This window comes from Mytilus trossulus, unplaced genomic scaffold (assembly GCF_036588685.1).
Source record: "Mytilus trossulus isolate FHL-02 unplaced genomic scaffold, PNRI_Mtr1.1.1.hap1 h1tg000629l__unscaffolded, whole genome shotgun sequence".
Taxonomy (NCBI): domain Eukaryota; kingdom Metazoa; phylum Mollusca; class Bivalvia; order Mytilida; family Mytilidae; genus Mytilus; species Mytilus trossulus.
This window is the reverse complement of record NW_026963424.1, coordinates 46605-60251: the sequence shown is the minus strand read 5'-3', so window position 1 is coordinate 60251 and position 13647 is coordinate 46605. Positions and strand designations below refer to the sequence as shown.

General features: G+C 32.4%; 1 protein-coding gene across 1 annotated transcript in view; it reads right to left on the bottom strand.

Annotated features, from left to right (window-relative positions):
- Window positions 1–12730, bottom strand: part of LOC134702695 (uncharacterized) — a 32548-nt gene extending 19818 nt beyond the window's left edge. Inside the window, exons 1-3 of the mRNA XM_063563410.1 lie at window positions 12259–12730; window positions 1388–1543; window positions 24–147 (exon numbers count right to left, since the gene is read on the bottom strand). Of these exons, the coding sequence (XP_063419480.1) occupies window positions 24–147; window positions 1388–1543; window positions 12259–12710 (732 nt within the window). The 5' untranslated portion in view covers window positions 12711–12730. The remainder of the gene's footprint in view (window positions 1–23; window positions 148–1387; window positions 1544–12258) is intronic.
- Between the last annotated feature and the right edge of the window lie 917 nt (window positions 12731–13647).

Genomic DNA, 13647 nt, shown 5'->3' with positions numbered 1-13647 from the left:
AAATGTTATAAAAGGTAGTTTACCTCTATAATAGACACAACTGATGATGCTGAAGTGATATTCTTTTTCTTCTCCAACACAAGATCAGGAATTGATGTCACTTTAACTGTATCAATTTGCAGTTTAGTTTTATACAGTAATCCTGGTCTAAAATATTTAAACATGTTAAATGAAGCTTTAAGGCTCTTATAAATGGAATATAATGTAATCCCTTATAAATATCAATATACACATGTATATATATATACAGACAATTATGAACAAATGATGTCTTATGAATATAGCAGGTAAACAATTGCTTCCATCTTCACTAATTATGCTTAGGCCAAAAAATAATATATGTCTGTTTCCTGTTTCCCGACCGACCCTGACTCAAACCCCCCGACCCTAAATCTTTTAATTCAATTCCGGCAAAAAAATTGTTTCTGGTCCGGAAAAATTCATTTCCGGTCCGATCCAGATCCGTATTTTACTATTATCGGTCGTCCCACTGTCTATATCACTCTGTTCAGCTCTTAATATTATTCCGTATCATGTCTTTGTGACGTCAAATACGTTGACCCGGCCTTAATAACTTTGACCCGAACTTATCAGCGACGTCATAATGTTTGAACCGACGTTAATAACTTTGACCTGAACTTATCAAGTAATCTTTTGTGTGCTGGCGAAACAAAGCAAACACTTCCGAAACACGCAAATATAGCCCGATAAATCGATTATCAGATTATCTGCATATTGATATTGTAAAATATCAGCTGCTTGGCATTATATGAAGGCTTTTTGATCTCGTTCGCTACGCTTACTCGACAAAAAGCTTCATATCATGTCTCGCAGCTGATATTTTACGATATCAACATGCAGATAACCTGATAATCGGTACTTCCCAAACAATCAAAATGGCTGCTCCCAGCACAAATGTGCTACAATTAAGGTTTAAAAAATGTCAGCACTGGGAGGATTATTCAATTAAAGCTTCTTTAAAGGGATTAAATCATTTTAGGGTACAGGACCCTAACCAAACATGACATTTAACCGACTGCAAATCTGACAGGGAGTGCAAAAAAAAATAAAAAAATATCCAGACCTACCGACCCTGATTTATTTGCCTTGGAAGCAGGAAACAGACATATATTTTTTTTTGGCCTTATGTTTGAAAATAGTAAGTATTGTGATCTTTAAATCAACACTCCTTTCCTGTTTTTGTTTATACATGATATATATCACAATTCTTGATTTTATAGAAATAAAAATATTTCATTGACTTGTTTTCGCTGCCATTAAAAAAAATTGTTGTCAATGTTTGAATAAATATATTTTTTAATGTCATTGAATGTGGTTCAGGTGAAAAATCACCAAATCCTAGTATTTTCTAAGGAAAATTTCTTACACAGGTGTCAGCTGGCAAATTCTTGTAAAACTTGATGTTAAGGATGTGTAAAATGATTCCGGCACTGCCTCTTTTCCCAAGTTGTAATAAGCCATCTTATATATCACACGTTTTACTTCTGTAATAAAGTCTAAAGCATAGCTACAAATCATAAACCTGAAAAAAATGTAAGTGTAGTAATAAATGTAAGTGTAGTAATAAATGCAAGCACATAGCAAAAATGCTTCAAGTCTGAAAAGACCATATTTTGTACTGGTAGAGCACAGGTTTTACTTAAAAAGACTCTACATAATCTTCACACTACACTTACATGAACATGTAACTGTACTCCTCTTTGGTCTTGACTTTACTGAATAATTCTGATTGAGTACTTGCTAATCTTAGTATATAGATATAAGTAGATGTGGTATGGAATTTTAAAGTACAATGAAGTTATTGGTAAAAAAAAATCTAGAATTTTCTGTATATAAGAACTAAATTTAGATAGTCACTTTTCCAAATCAACTTGAATTACCATAAAAACAAGGGGTTATCTTTATCATATATATTAATTCAAATTGATCTGTAGTTTGGTGTATTATTGTCAAATTTAAGGATTTGATTAATAGCTATACAAAATATAGAATGTTTACAAGGGGGGTAATGTATGTCATCACGCAGGGTGTAGTTGATTGAAATTGGACCACCATCTTGTCGCTTCAAGGTAAGAATTTTACTTATTATGCCAGTTATATGAGGGTTATGATTAAAAAATAGTCCACCAAAGACTATATAAAGTAGGAAAATAAATGAGCCATTGCTCAATACTATTGGTTATCTCAATTTTGCAAACACTTCGATACCAGTTTTAGGAATTAGGTCAAACATGTAGAATATCGGCAAAATTTTTCATAACAACATCTTGATTATCAAGAACCGCCTACTTTATCAACAAATGAACATGTCCAAATTCTTTATTGTACTCGGGAAAATACTTGTTACTCACAAATATCCGTCATTATGGCCGAAAAACGTCTTATTTTTAAAAAAGGAAAAAGGATGTCGGCAACACATCGAATATGAAAGGATGTCGGGGACACATCATATACTATTTTTAACGATCGCGAATACAACCTGATGTTGACCAGCCGACCAGATCGCCCACTAAACCGCCCTCCGTAAAAAAAATCAAAACCATGCAAATCCTCATTTGTAATCAAAATAAAAACGCCTGCCAAAAATATTAAGTTTCACCCATTGTCAATTACTTAAGAAATTTCAACAAAACCGCCAGTAGACTTGAGCAAAGGTCACGATAAAGAACCAACATGCATACGATTGTTCAATCCATTTTTTTTCTTAAAATGTCCTGTACCAAGTCATTGCCATTGACATATAATAGTTCGTTTCTGTGTTTGTTATATTTTAATGTTGTATTTCTGTTGTGTCGTAGTTTTCCTCTTATATTTGATGCATTTCCCTCAGTTTTAGTTTGTAACCCGGATTTGTTTTTATTTCTCGATTTATGAATTTCGAACAGCGGTATACTACTGTTGCCTAAAGTTATTAAACACCTGGTAGATGTAGGACCAGATGAAATGTCATATATATATAAATAGTATCAAAAAGACTTGGTCCAATAAATGACCCCTGTGGAACCCCTGGCTTAACTAAAACGAAACCAAATTTTCACCTTCTAAAACTGTTTTTTTCTCTCAAATATTTACAAAAATTGAATCCTGAAATTGAGTGCATGAAATGGAAGCAAGCACTAATCCTGTTTTTTTTTTATAGTATCTTCATAATGGTTGATAAAATCAAAGGACAATTACATTAATAATTTATTAGTGTGTCCCCAACATCCTTCGATATTCGATGTGTTGCTGACATCCTTTTTCCATTTTAAAAAAAATAAGACGTTTTTCGACCATAATGACGGATATTTGTGAGTAACAAGTATTTTCCAGAGTACAATAAAAAATTCGGACATGTTCATTTGTTGATAAAGTAGACGGTTCTTGATAATCAAGATGTTATGAAAATTTTTGACGATATCCTGCATGTTTGACCTAATTCCTAAAACTGGTATCGAAGTGTTTGCAAAATTGAGATAACCAATAATATTGAGCGATGGCTTATTTATTTTCCTACTTTATATAGTCTTTGGTGGACTATTTTGTATAATCATAACCCTCATATAACTGGCATAATAAGTAAAATTCTTACCTTGAAGCGACAAGATGGTGGTCCAATTTCAATTGCCGACACCCTGCGTGATTACGTAGATTCCCCCCCTTAGTTTAGTTCGGAATAAATTCTGGTACTAAATATAAGCCACCTTAAACATGTTAACATTTTCACTGTTCCAAATCAACTTGGATTTAATTTTCATTAAAGTCATATGAAACTGCAAATTAAAAAAGATTGATGCATATTTCAGTATTTTACTTTATAACTAAACATGACTAAATGGATAGTTTTCATTATAAAACTTATGTACATATACTTTTTATGAAGAAAATTCTTTAATTTGTTCATATTTAGAAGTTTACTTTATTTTAATTGCTTCCTTCCAGGACATATTTTCTTATGCAAAGTGACTGGAGATCTGGTAATCCCAATAGGCATGGATGTGCTTAAAATAAACTATTATCTGATTGTACATGTTAAACAAGTGCTCAATATCCATGATATCCATGCTTTTTTGTTGACAATCATTAAACTTTTGATGTCGTCTCTAAGTTCATGATGTTTGTATGCATTGGTTCAAGAATTGGAATAACATTATTTTTCACTGGTCACTCGTTTCATATGACTTTCAGTCAGGGGTACTACTTGTACAAGTTATTTTTAATTGCTTGAAAAAGTAATATTAATATACTTATATAAGTAAATTTGTAGGATACTTATACAAGTGAATTTTATTTATACTTGTATAGGTAAACACAAATATTGGCTGAGTTATGTCCCTTAGACGTTCAGATTTTTTTACTTGTAGAAGTAAACCAGATGCTCTGCAGGTAGCAGCCTTATATGACCGCAGAGGTTGAACCCTGAACGGTTGGGACAAGTATGGACACAACATTCAAGCTGGATTCAGCTCTAAATTTGGATTGTGATTAAATAGTTGACACAGCATAGGTTTCTGACACAGAATGAATGTGGTCTAATGAACTTAAAATTTGTGTTTTGCCTTTAAGCAATTCACTATGCTGTTGAATATTTTAATCCTCTCAAAAAAATGTTTGAAGAAATTTTCTTTTTATTTATGAAATTTCAAATGAGAAAATTGAACCCCCCCCCCCCCTCTCAATTTTTTTTTCACATCCCCTTTTCCTTTATTCCAAAACCAATCTCAATTCAAATTTCTAATGGAGTTTGCAACAATAATTACTCATTTAAATACATCATAAAATATTACAAGAGGCTCTCAAGAGCCTGAATCGCTCACCTTAATTTTTTTGGTTAAATCTCTCATCAATGATTATTTTGGCTTTTCAATTTATTTAAATGTTCTTTGAATCGTCCTATTTTCTTCAAAAGCAAAAAAAAATCATTTTCTCCTATGTTCTATTTTAGCCATAGGAGCTAAAAAAAAAAATGTTTCTTGACATACAAGGAAATAAAATATAAAATTTATACTAGATACTCTGAAACTCATTTAGCCTAAGTTTGGCTGAAATTGATACAGCAGTTTCAAAGGAGAAGATTTTTTAAAGTAAGTCAACATGATTTATGAAAATTGTTTAAAATTGACTATAAAGGGCAATAACTCCTTAAGGGGTCAATTGACAATTTTGGTCAAATTGACTTATTTGTAGATCTTACTTTGCTTAACATTTTTGCTATTAACAGTTTATCTGTATCAATAATATTCAAGATAATAACCAAAAACGGCAAAATTTCTTTAAAATCATCAATTCAGGGGCATTATACCTGAAAAAACAGTTACCCAATTCAGCTGAAAATTTCAGGACAGGTAGACCTTGACCTAATAAATACTTTTACTTCTTGTCTTATTTGCTCTAAATGTTGGAGTTTTTGAGATATAAGCCAAAAACTGCATTTTACCCTGTGTTCTATTATTCGCCATGACGGACATATTTTTTGACGAAATAGAAAATAAAACACAAACTTTATTTTATACACCCTACTGATAATTCAGTTGAAGTTTGGTTGAATTTGGTTGAGTAGTTTTAGAGGAGAAGATTTTTTAAAGTTAGCAAATATGATGAACAAATTGTGAAAAATTGTCATTAAAGGACAATAACCCCTAAAGGGGTCAATTGACAATTTGTGTCATATTTACTTATTTGTAGCTCTTACTTTGCTGATCATTTTTGCTGTTTACAGTTTATCTTTATCCATGATAATATTCAAGATAATGACCAACCAGATGCTCCGCAGGGCGTAGCTTTATACGACCGCAGAGGTTGAACCCTGAACAGTTGGGGCAAGTATGGACACAACATTCAAGCTGGATTCCGCTCTAAATTTGGATTGTGATTGAATAGTTGACACAGCATAGGTTTCTGACACAGAATGAATGTATTCAAATGAACTTAAAATTTTTGTTTTCTCTTAGAGCAATTCACTATGCTGTTGAATATTAATCCTCTCAAAAAAATGTTTGAAGAAATTTTCTTTTTATTTTATTTATGAAATTTCAAATGAGAAAAATCGAACCCAATTTTTTAATCACATCCCCCTTTCCCTTATTCCAAAACTAATTTTAATTAAAATATTCTAATGGAGTTTGCAACAATTACTACTCATTTAAATACATCATGAAATATTAAGATGTAAAAAAACTGCTTGTTATCACTGAATGGTAAAGATTATTTAAATTTATCAGTTGGTAGTAAAAAGTGAATATACATTGTATATTGTATATAACAAAGATTTAAGTTGATTCTGGACAAAGAAAGATAACTCCAATTAAAAAAAATTCTTGCAATAAGATATTTCTTGCTTACTATACTGGACAAAGAAAGATAACTCTTAATTAAAAAAAAATTTGCTATTTCACAATATTGTGAAATTAGATATTTCTTGCCATTGCACAATACTGTGCAATTGAAAAGACTTGCTATTGCACAATACTTAATATAATAATTTTAGATCCTGATTTGGACCAACTTGAAAACTGGGCCCATAATCAAAAATCTAAGTACATGTTAAGATTCAGCATATCAAAGAGGCCCAAGAATTTAATTTTTGTTAAAATCAAACTTAGTTTAATTTTGGACCCTTTGCACTTTAATTTAGACCAATTTTAAAACTGGACCAAAAATTAAGAATCTGCATACACAGTTAGATTTAGCATATCAAAGAACCCCAATTATTCAATTTTTGATGAAATCAAACAATGTTTAATTTTGGACCTCGATTTGGGCCAACTTGAAAACTGGGCCAATAATCAAAAATCTAAGTACATTTTTAGATTCAGCATATCAAAGAACCCCAAGGTTTCAATTTTTGTTAAAATCAAACTAAGTTTAATTTTGGACCCTTTGGACCTTAATGTAGACCAATTTGAAAACGGGACCAAAAATTAAGAATCTAAATACACAGTTAGATTCGGCATATTTAAAGAACCCCAATTATTCAATTTTGATGAAATCAAACAAAGTTTAATTTTGGACCCTTTGGGCCCCTTTTTCCTTAACTGTTGGGACCAAAACTCCCAAAATCAATACCAACCTTCTTTTTATAGTCATAAACCTTGTGTTTAAATTTCATAGATTTCTATTTACTTATACTAACGCTATGGTGCGAAAACCAAGAAAAATGCTTATTTGGGTCCCTTTTTGGCCCCCAATTCCTAAACTGTTGGGACCAAAACTCCCAAAATCAATACCAACCTTCCTTTTGTGGTCATAAACATTGTGTTTAAATTTCATTGATTTTTATTTACTTTAACTAAAGTTATTGTGCGAAAACCAAGAATAATGCTTATTTGGGCCCTTTTTTGGCCCCTAATTCCTAAACTGTTGAAACCAAAACTCCCAAAATCAATCCCAACCTTTCTTTTGTGGTCATAAACCTTGTGTCAAAATTTCATAGATTTCTATTAACTTAAACTTAAGTTATAGTGCGAAAACCAAGAAAATGCTTATTTGGGCCCTTTTTGGCCCCTAATTCCTAAAATGTTGGGACCAAAACTCCCAAAATCAATACCAGCCTTCCTTTTATGGTCATAAACCTTGTGTTAAAATTTCATAGATTTTTATTCACTTTTACTAAAGTTAGAGTGCGAAAACTAAAAGTATTCGGACGACGACAACGACGACGACGACGCCAACGTGATAGCAATATACGACGAAAATTTTTTCAAAATTTGCGGTCGTATAAAAACTGCAAAATTTCCTTAAAATTACCAATTAAGTGGCAGCAACCCAACAATGGGCTGATAGATCTTGACCTAATCTAATAAACATTTTTACTCCATGTCAGATTTGCCCTAAATGCTTTCGTTTTTGAGATATAAGCCAAAAAACTGCATTTGACCCCTATGTTTTATTTTTAGCAATGGCGACCATGTTTGTTGATAAATCAAAACTACGGATACAATTTATAAACTAGATACCCTAAGGAACATTCAGTTAAAGTTTGGAAGTATTTGGCCTAGTAGTTTCAGAGGAGAAGATTCTTGAAATAGTTTACGACGACAGACGACGACCACAACAGACGACGGATGCCAAGTGATGGCATAAGCTCACTTGGCCCTTCGGGCCAGGTGAGCTAAAAATGTAAAAAAAGAATATACGACGAAAAATTTTTCAATTTTAGCGGTCGTATAAAAACCAAGAATAATGCTTATTTGGGCCCTTTTTTGGCCCCTTATTCCTAAACTGTTGGAACCATAACTCCCAAAATCAATCCCAACCTTCCTTTTGTGGTCATAAACCTTGTGTTTAAATTTCATAGATTTCTATTCACTTTTACTAAAGTTAGAGTGTGAAAACTAAAAGTATTCTGACGACGACGACGAAGACAACGACACCACTTGATAGCAATATACGACGAACAAATTTTCAATTTTTGAGGTCGTATAAAAAGTCATCCTATCTTCTATTATTGATCTTATGAATCTTTGCTCCAATAGAATTTTAAATTATCTGCCCTTTGCAGATGTCTATACTAATCATTTAAGTGTAATTTCATGGACAATGAAAATCCCATTTGTCTGTTATCTTCAGAACACTGCTCATTTACAAGCCCCCAAGGAGCAATTTTTGAAGGCCTTGTGCAAATACTTAAGATCTTTGTGCAATCAGTTTCTTTGTTGAATTAATGAGATGAAACATTTAACTCTTAATAAAAAAATTGAGCAAACCTGGGAAAAATCATTAAAGGCATCAATTTACATCTCAAAACTTGATGACCTTTGTGGGATTGTTAGAAAAATTTACTTGTACAAGTAAATTTTTGAGAAAATTAAGGGGAGATTATTCAAACATTATTTATTAACTTATATGTGTATATTTTTTACACTTCTTCAAGTAAATAAAAATAACTTTATACAAGTAGTACCCCTAACTAACTTTAATGTTAATCTTGATAAAAATTTAATCCAATTGATCCACATAAAAGTGTGTCATTCCTATTAATAATAATAAATTACATGCATGTAAATGTATGGCAATTTAAAGTAAGCAACCAAACGACAAAGAAAATCAATCAAAATCTAGGAGCTTTATTCAGTCTTTAACAGTAGACAAACTAGATACTATTGAGATGGGAGCCATCTCTGTGGGCCCCGCTGTCAATAACGTTGGGTAAATAAGTTGTATGGATAATCTGATATGAAGCATGAAATATTAATGGTTCTCGAGAGGTAGAGCGGACACAATTTGTCAAGAACAACGAACGGATGGACAGACCGACAGACTGACCTTTGACCTAGGATGCATACATTATGACACATTCTCTGGTGTTGGTTAATATATATGTTAAGTTGAAAATGTTTGTCAGGTATAAAGTATGATATAATAACAGCTGTCCTCTCAAAATATAGTGTGGATCAAATTTGTTAGCGATGGACAGACCAACAGACAGACAGACCTTTGACCAAGGAAGTTGTACATACATTATGACACACCCTCTGGTGTTGGTTAAAATGCGTGTCAAGTATAATATTTGAAATCATAACGGTTCTCAAGATATAGAGCGGACACGATCTTCACCACAGGACACGGGACAACCGAAACCAAAGTTTTTTTTACCTAGGAAGTTGTACATACATCATGACACGCCCTCTGGTGGTGGTTAAAATGGATGTCAAGTATAAACTTTGAAATCATAACGGTTATCAAGATATAGAGCGGGCACAGTCTTCACCAAAGGACACAGGGTTGTCAACTGAAACCAGTTTTTGACATTGACCTTTGACCTAGGAAGTTGTACATGTATACATCTTGACACACCCTCTGGTGTTGGTTAAAATGGATGTCAAGTATAAACTTTGAAATCATAACAGTTCTCAAGATATAGAGCGGGCACAAAGTTAAAGTGTTACGGACGGACAGACAGACTGATCACTATAGGGCGACCCGCCTTAGGCGGGGCCCTTATAAAGAAGCACAGCCAATTGTTTTGAGACACAGAAAGTATTATAATTTGGACTCTGTAAGGGGTTTTTTTCACAAAATTTCTGAGTTTAACACCTGGAGTGAAACTTAAATGCAAGAAATTGGCATATTTAGATTTAACCCCAACATATTTTGTATGGACCTACAGTGCAATGGTTTTTCGATGGTTTATGTCTGTCATATTTGTTTTACAGAAAAAAATTTATAAAGACCATTTATTTTTTTATCTAAATTGTTTACATTATTTATGTCGTGGCCTTTTATATATACATGTAGCCTTTGTGGTAAGGGTTTTTATCATTGTTGAAAAGCGGTATGGTTTATAATTCCTCACATCCATTTTATTTGAACTGTGGTGTATAGTTTTCCCTCTGGAAATCATACCGATCTCTAAAATTTAAAAATTGATATCACAACCTACTTAAATTCTAGTATACATGTAATAATTTAAAAAAAAACACATTTCATTTTAAATAGATCTTATTTGTCTCTCATAATACATGTAATATGTTTAAAGGTTTAAATGTTTCAGCTGCTATTGGTTCACTTCAGTTTTGTATTCTGTGTCCAAAATGGATGTTGATTAGAGAAGCTGAAAATCAGCATCATTGACTAGAGAATGCCAAAAAATGGATGTCGATTAGATAGGCATAAAATTAGCCTTTGATTTGGAATGTTATTTATTGTGACGTCACATTTGGAAGTTGATTTGAGGAACGGACGTCGATCTGAGTCTAACATATATGTACAACTTTTTGATATAATAAATTAAGGACTTTAACTCACAAATGACTCAGTCAAATTATGTTAATTATGGACATCTTAGCTCTTAGCTATAAATTATATTATTGACACTCATACCTCATCCTTGGTCAATATAATCTGAACAGGTCCATATATACATGTAACATATATATTGACCTCCTCAAAAGTCCATAATTGATAAATATAAAATAAAAGCATGACTGAAACTTCTTTTATTACATGGCTGAATAAACCAAAGCTGAACTAGCTCCATGCCCACACATTTTGTTTCCCCTCTTAAAAAAGACTCAAGTTTAAGTCCCACTGAAGACATACATGTACATATATATTCTTACATACTTTTGATTTTTTAACCCTGTATGCTAACATTCCTATGTAAATTTTAAAATTGTTTGTATGCACATTGAACGACAAATTTATGTGACGTATAAAATTTACAGACGTCAGACATTCAAATTAATGAATGTGTTCGTCGAATCCGGGTCCGTACGCCCTAATTCACGTTCGCCCTAGTACCTGTTCGCCCTGATACCTGTTCGCCCAGGATCCATTCGCCCTGATTTTTATTTTTTACTAATTGTTGTCTATAGTGGCATACTTTTAAGTATTTGAATAAAATATGTTGAAGTTTGTTGAAAAAATCACCGAATATTGATATTGCCGCAATCAATTTCATCATTTTCTCTTTGATTGCAGTAGAATACTGGAATACAATGTATTTATCTTTGTTGATATTTGTTAACAAAATAATTGTATTCAGTCATTCACTAATGTATGCAGTATAACTTAGACTAGTCTCAGAGTATTTTAATGAATGAACTTGTAAATCCGTTTTACAGTTCGTACATTTTTTTAAATTAATTTCAAGCTGAATATATTATCAAAACAAATTTGTTTTTTATATTATAAATCCATCAAAAGACAGGTATCACGATAAGCAGTGATCCGAATTAATTTGTCATAAAACAATAAATTAATGATCCTTAACAAGCCATAAACTTTTAGATATTTCCATGTTTCCATAAATTTCAAGAATATATACCATAGAAATATATCTGATTAAGTTTATTCAACTTCAATGCCCTGAATATTAATATTTTTAGTAGGGCGAACGGACTCTAAGGGCGAACGAACTCAGGGCAAACGGACCCAGGGCGAACATGTTACTAGGGCGAACGGTCCCGATACCGTGTTCGTCTATAGTAGATGTTTCTGTGTTCTGTTAAATTGTTCCTTTTAAAATTGTTATATGATGATGACTGAGGTACCCATATTTTGACTATTTTATTTATTGTGTCTGTTTATTTAACGCATCAATGTAAATATATCGAAAATTGATGAGACTGTCATTAAAGTGAGAGGGTTAGAGCTATAGAACCAGGTTTAATCCACCATTTTCTACATTTGAAAATGCCTGTACCAAATCAGGAATATGACAGTTCTTGTCCATTCGTTTTTTATATGTTTTGTTATTTGATTTTGCCAAAATGTTTTACAGCCACAGGTAGAAATGATTCGGAATTTGAAACTTACTGTTTATGCGACGAGATGGGTTCCATCTGTTTTTGTAATTTGTCTTCTGTTAGACGTAGCTCCGTGATAATTCCTTCCACATACTGTTGTTGTTTCAATTTTTGTTCTTCTATTTTGAGATCAAAGTCAAGGTTATCTATAATTACTTTCATAACTTCTTGTTGTTCTATTGTTAAATTTCCATAAAAACCAGTTTTGTCTGTTACTAACTGAAGAACATCGGATGGTGTTGGTTTAGCAGTTCGGTCGTAGAATATGGCTAATTTGTCAAGATCAAATATCGTCCAATCTGAAACATTCTTTGGCAAAGCACCGAATGGACGTGATTCATTACTAAAATTAGTGTCTCCTGATGACGAACAATTATGCCCTTCATCGTCCGAAGTCGTCTCGTTATAACTTGGACGTGGACGTTTCCGCAACAATTTACGCGGCGGCTGTTTAGACGCCATGAGGAATGAGCAGTAGCGAATATCCGGTCTGCACAAAAAAAAAATTAAAACCATACGCACAAAATAGTGCACCGTTATTCTTCGCAGACACTGTATACTGATTACATTACGTAACACAAATCACAGATAATTTATTAATAATGTTTAAATTTTAAGAAAAGGGGTGATATTCATTTTTCATAGATTGATTAATTATTTTCAAAATAATTCTAGTATATAGAAGGGGAACATTGTTTATATGTCAAACAAGTATGCATTCACTAGTGATTACTAGTTTGTCATTCTGTCCGTCAGTACAATTTTCCAAACATTTTATCCTCATGTTTGAATATATTTATTAGATATTTGATATAAACTATGAACACTCATAATATTACTAGGAGGGGGTCAATTTTGTGTTTCCAGTGGAAACATATTATTTTTGTGTTTCCAGAGGAAACATTTTGTTATGTTTCCAGGGTTTGTCTAGATTTTTTTTTGACTAATTGTCAATGTTTTCCCCTCCTAATTTATCTCAGAAATTTTTAGTGTTTCCAAGGAACACATTTCATTCTTTTTTATGTGTTTGGCACGGGGAACACATTCTTTTTTTTTGTGTTTCCAGACTTGTCTAGTAATTATTGTTTAACTACTTGTTAATCTATAATGATGTCGTCTAGTATTGGTTTCTCTGCTTCTGAAAGATTGTATTTTCATGTTTTAAGGACAGATTTAATTCCAATCAGTTTCCGTGTTTCCTGGGGGAACATTTTTTCTTTGTTTCCAGGGGAAACATTTTTTAGGGTGTTTCCAGGGCAATCTATTTTTGTTTTGTTTTTACAGGGGAAATTTTTTTTTTTTTTTTTCAGGGGAAACATTTTTTTTTGTGTTTCCAGGGGAAACCTTTTTGTTTGTGTTCCAGGGGAAACATTGTTTATGGTGTTTTCAGGGCAAACTG